The 5,000-nt window shown below is 43.6% G+C and overlaps 1 protein-coding gene across 1 annotated transcript in view; it reads right to left on the bottom strand.

Moving 5' to 3' along the window:
- sgcd (sarcoglycan, delta (dystrophin-associated glycoprotein)) overlaps window positions 1-5,000 on the bottom strand; it is a 275,148-nt gene that overhangs the window by 89,547 nt on the left and 180,601 nt on the right. The window contains 2 exon segments of the mRNA XM_048237559.1: window positions 3,788-3,882; window positions 3,885-3,978. Coding sequence (XP_048093516.1) covers window positions 3,788-3,882; window positions 3,885-3,978 — 189 coding nt within the window.

Raw genomic sequence — 5,000 nt, 5'->3', positions numbered from 1 at the left:
TGCAGCCTACAATCTGTTCCAGTGGGTCCCTGTGCATAGCGATCGCTCCCTTAGCCTCCCTCGGTCAACACACACACACACACACACACACACACACACACACACACACACACACACTCCCTTAGCCTCCCTCAGCCAACACACACACACACACACACACACACACACACACACACACACACACACACACACACACAGTCCCTTAGCCTGCCTCAGTCTGCCTTGGCCATTCTGCCCAGGTGGCTTTTAAAACTGGCTTGTTGAGGGCTGTCATATGGCTGCTCTGTTCTCAATGTCTCTCTCTCTGCATCTATTTGTGCTGTTGGGATGTCTCTCTCTCTGCATCTATTTGTGCTGGGATTGGCAAAAAAACATGTAATGTTTTGATTTTTCTCTTGTTTTTGATTTTTTTTCTCTCTGTCGTTTTTAGACCTTCCCCTAAATGGAGATTGTTTATCTGTTCATGTAATATTTATGCACAACATTCACTGGTTCCCCTCTAGTTCTTAACAGAATCACATTAAAGCGTATCTATTATCCTCTCTTGCACTATAGACACACTAGACAAGGCTTCCACAATGGCATCTAATGTTTTGATTTTTCTCTCATTTGGATTTTAGTCTAGTTTTGATTTTACTTTGGTTTTGATTTTTCTCTCTATGTTGTTTTTTAGTACATTTAGTACAAATAGTAGTAGACAACGCCTCTTCATGCTGCTGTTATTGCTGTTATTGGCTTATCAACCCAACACAGTAAACTCGCCTGACGTGAACTCGGTCAAGTGAACTCGGTGCCAGCAGTAGTAGCCCCATACAGGTGCTATGCTTGCTATGCACATGGATCAGAGGAGTAAAGATAGTGAGCCCTGATAGTCTAGAACGAGTATAGATTAGATTAGATTAGATCAGATTAGATAAAATTAGATTAGACACACACGGCACACACACACACACACAGGCATGCTATGCACATGGATCAGAGGAGTAAAGATAGTGAGCCCTGATAGTCTAGAACGAGTATAGATTAGATTAGATTCGATCAGATTAGATCAGATTAGATTAGACACACACGGCACACACACACACAGGCATGCTATGCACATGGATCAGAGGAGTAAAGATAGTGAGCCCTGATAGTCTAGAACTAGTATAGATTAGATTAGATTAGATCAGATTAGATTAGACACACACGGCACACACACACACAGGCATGCTATGCACATGGATCAGAGGAGTAAAGATAGTGAGCCCTGATAGTCTAGAATGAGTATAGATTAGATTAGATTAGATCAGATTAGATCAGATTAGATTCGATTCGATTCGATTAGAATAGATTAGATTTACATTTATTCATGTAGCCATCCATTTAGGAATAACATACAAGCTACAATGCAGAGCATAAGAGTGCAAGATGTACAGTAAGTACTAGTCAAGTGTTGACACAATGGAGCCCACCGACTAACACAACACACACACTAGTCAAATGGAGCCCAACTAACACAACACACACACTAGTCAAATGGAGCCCAACTAACACAACACACACACTAGTCAAATGGAGCCCACCGACTAACACAACACACACACTAGTCAAATGGAGCCCAACTAACACAACACACACACTAGTCAAATGGAGCCCACTGACTAACACAACACACACTAGTCAAATGGAGCCCACTGACTAACACAACACACACACTAGTCAAATGGAGCCCACTGACTAACACAACACACACACTAGTCAAATGGAGCCCAACTAACGCAACAAACACACTAGTCAAATGGAGCCCAACTAACACAACACACACACTAGTCAAATGGAGCCCCGACTAACACAACACAACACACACTAGTCAAATGGAGCCCAACTAACACAACACACACTAGTCAAATGGAGCCCACTGACTAACACAACACACACACACACTAGTCAAATGGAGCCCACTGACTAACACAACACACACTAGTCAAATGGAGCCCACTGACTAACACAACACACACACTAGTCAAATGGAGCCCACTGACTAACACAACACACACACTAGTCAAATGGATTCCACTGACTACAGTTTTTCTCAGTCGCTTTGGTGCTTTTTTCAGATCAGAATGAAAATTCTCATAACTATTAGTTCAACCTCCACAACATTTAGTCATTTGTGCACATCATAGTAGCAATTTCTCCTTCCTCTGAACAAATTGCAAATACTTTTGGACATGTATCGGTTGCTTTGATACAATTCTCTGCTGTTTTTTAACATTATCATTTGCTTATGTCATGTCAGTCAAAATTAACTATACTTATGAATGCTGAATAGTCGTTCCCAATGAAACTAATAGTCTTCATTTCATTGCTTGAGTCATTACATACAAAATTGTTGAACTAGTTATCAAATTCTGTCACAATGCTGTAGAATTGCAAAGAGCATACAGTAAAAAATGTGCGTATTCAGTGTCTTGTACTCACTCACCTAACTACAGCAATGTGTAACTTTTACTGTAGTTTTTCAAAATGGCTGTACAAGTACTGTATAGTGCTGTCTTGAGCATGTTCAGGTAGTGTCACCGAGTTCTGACCTTTTTTTGCATTGGAAAACACTGAGAGAACTGTCATAATGAAAACATGACAAAGCCATTTGACTATCTTGTTCATTAACGATGGTGTCAAGACTTCTCATTTTGATGACACTGACAGTTTCATTGACATGAATACCTGCTTTTGAGGAATGGACTATTCATTTTGAGCAAGTGACGTGCTTTTGCAGGTTATCCACTAGGTTTTGCAGTTTGTACTAATTGTTTTGAGAAATGCACTAACTGCTGTGCAAATGTTAATAGTGATGTGAGAAAAGCACCAAAGCGACTGAGAAAAACTGTAACACAACACACACTAGTCAAGTGTTGACACAAAGGAGCCCACAGACTAAGATAACAGCATGACTACACTGCACGTCACATGTATACTAAATGCATTAGATAGATAAATGGATAGATAGATAGATAGATAGATAGATAGATAGATAGATAGATAGATAGATAGATAGATAGATAAAAAAAAATAAACCACACACATCTGTACTTTACACACACCCTCTCACTCTGCACTTGAGCGAGACCCCTGCAGTGTGTGCTGTCCTGTCCTGTTCGTCAGCTGCGCTACACGGGGTGATTTCAGGGAGCGCTATCAAACAAACTAAATGGCAGCTACACCCACACCCAAACCCACACCTCCGTCAAATGAAGATTAAGTGTGTGTGTGTGTGTGTGTGAGAGAGAGAGATAGTGTATGTGTGTGTGTGTGCGTGTGTGTGTGTGCGTGTGTGTGTGTGTGTATGTGTGCGAGAGAGAGAGAGTATGTGTGTGTGTGTGAGAGAGAAACAGTGAGACAGTGAATGAGCTTCAGACTGTGGAAGTGATGGATTGACTAACTATAAAAGATAGGCTGGCAGAATGACTGTGGAAGTGATGGATTGACTAACTACTAAAGACTGACTGGCAGAATGACTGTGTGAAGAAGAGAGAGGAGAAAAGAGAAGAGAAGAGAGGAGAAAAGAGAAGAGAAGAGAGGAGAAAAGAAGAAGAGAGGAGAGAAGAAGAAAGAGAAAGAGGAGAGAAGAAAGAAGAGAAGAATAAGGGAGAAGAGAGGAAGAAGAAGGAGAGAAAGAAAAGAGAAGAAGGCATAATGCGTGTGTACGTGCGTGTGTGTGTGCGTGTACGTGCGTGTCGCGTGTGTGTGTGTATATTATTGTGTGCGTATTATTGTGTGCGTGAGCGTGAACAGGGTCCACTACGATGGTGAAGTTCATGACCTTGAGGATCCAGATGGTGAGGGCGAGGTTGACCAGGATGAGAGATCATCAGGAGGAGAACCTGGCGAAAAAATAAAACAGCACTTCCTCCAGCCCGTAAATCCCAGCTTGTAGACCTGTGGTGTCTCTGAGCTCTGGACATTGTTCCTATGAGGGCACTGTTCTTGGGTCATCTGCATCCGCACACACACACACACACACACACACACACACACAGAGAGAGAGAAATAGGGCGTAAGTGGCCAGTTTCCAGCAGTGACATTCAACCAAAAGGAAGCAAAAGCCAGATGACCCTCTAGGCCTGTCAGTGTCCTTTTCACACAGATGAGAGCAACTGTGGGCAGAAGCCTGTGGGTCAGATAAGCAGCAGATCTGCCCCCAAACGCTCTGAAGAAGATCCAAGATCATACATGGAGGCCAGGGGAGGCGAAACAGGCTAGATTAGAGCAAAAAACAGGACAGACCAGCATCAGCACAGGGCTAGATCAATGCTGTGTCTGTTGAGTCTTTACCATATTCCACAGCCCTGAGGGATGTGTGAGACTCTACCATATTCCACAGCCCTGAGTGTCACTCTCTGCATTCTGTTGCCCCTCGCGGGCTCCTCTGCTGATGGCCCAGTGGTGTCCAGCCGGGGTAATCCTAATTGGCCCTGTATGCAGCAGTGGCAGTGACAGGGCTGTCCACTCCCTCTAGCTCTGGTGATAATGGACCCTTGAATAATTCCCGGCCCCCCCAAAAAAATAAAAAACACATAATACAAGTCTGTGTGTAAAGAGCGACTTTTGCAATTGACTGAACTTTCAGATCCAGTGGGCGGTCATCTGACAGCCACACACACTCCGTGCTAACTGAAACAAATGGCAGACGACAGGCCGCTGGAACTCCAAAGACTCCTCCTCCCCTCCTCTCTTCACCCCTCTCGCTTCTCCTCCTCTCTTCATCCCCCTCTCTTCCCCCTCTCTCCGCCAGTGTTCATGGTCTGTCACCATCACACATAAAAAATGTGCCGCTCAGACTAGTCTGCCACTACTGCAATACTCCCTCAGCAATTTCACATCCTGAGGGTATTGTGTGTGTGTGTTTGTGTTTTGTGTATTGTGTGTTATTGTGTGTGTGTGTGTGTGTGTGTGGTATTGTGTGTGTGTGTTGTGCGTGTGCATTGATAGCGTTGTGCGTGTAATGCGTGTCGTGT

This window comes from Alosa alosa, chromosome 2, assembly GCF_017589495.1.
Source record: "Alosa alosa isolate M-15738 ecotype Scorff River chromosome 2, AALO_Geno_1.1, whole genome shotgun sequence".
NCBI classification, from domain to species: Eukaryota; Metazoa; Chordata; class Actinopteri; order Clupeiformes; family Clupeidae; genus Alosa; species Alosa alosa.
This window is presented reverse-complemented; position numbering and strand designations above follow the sequence as displayed.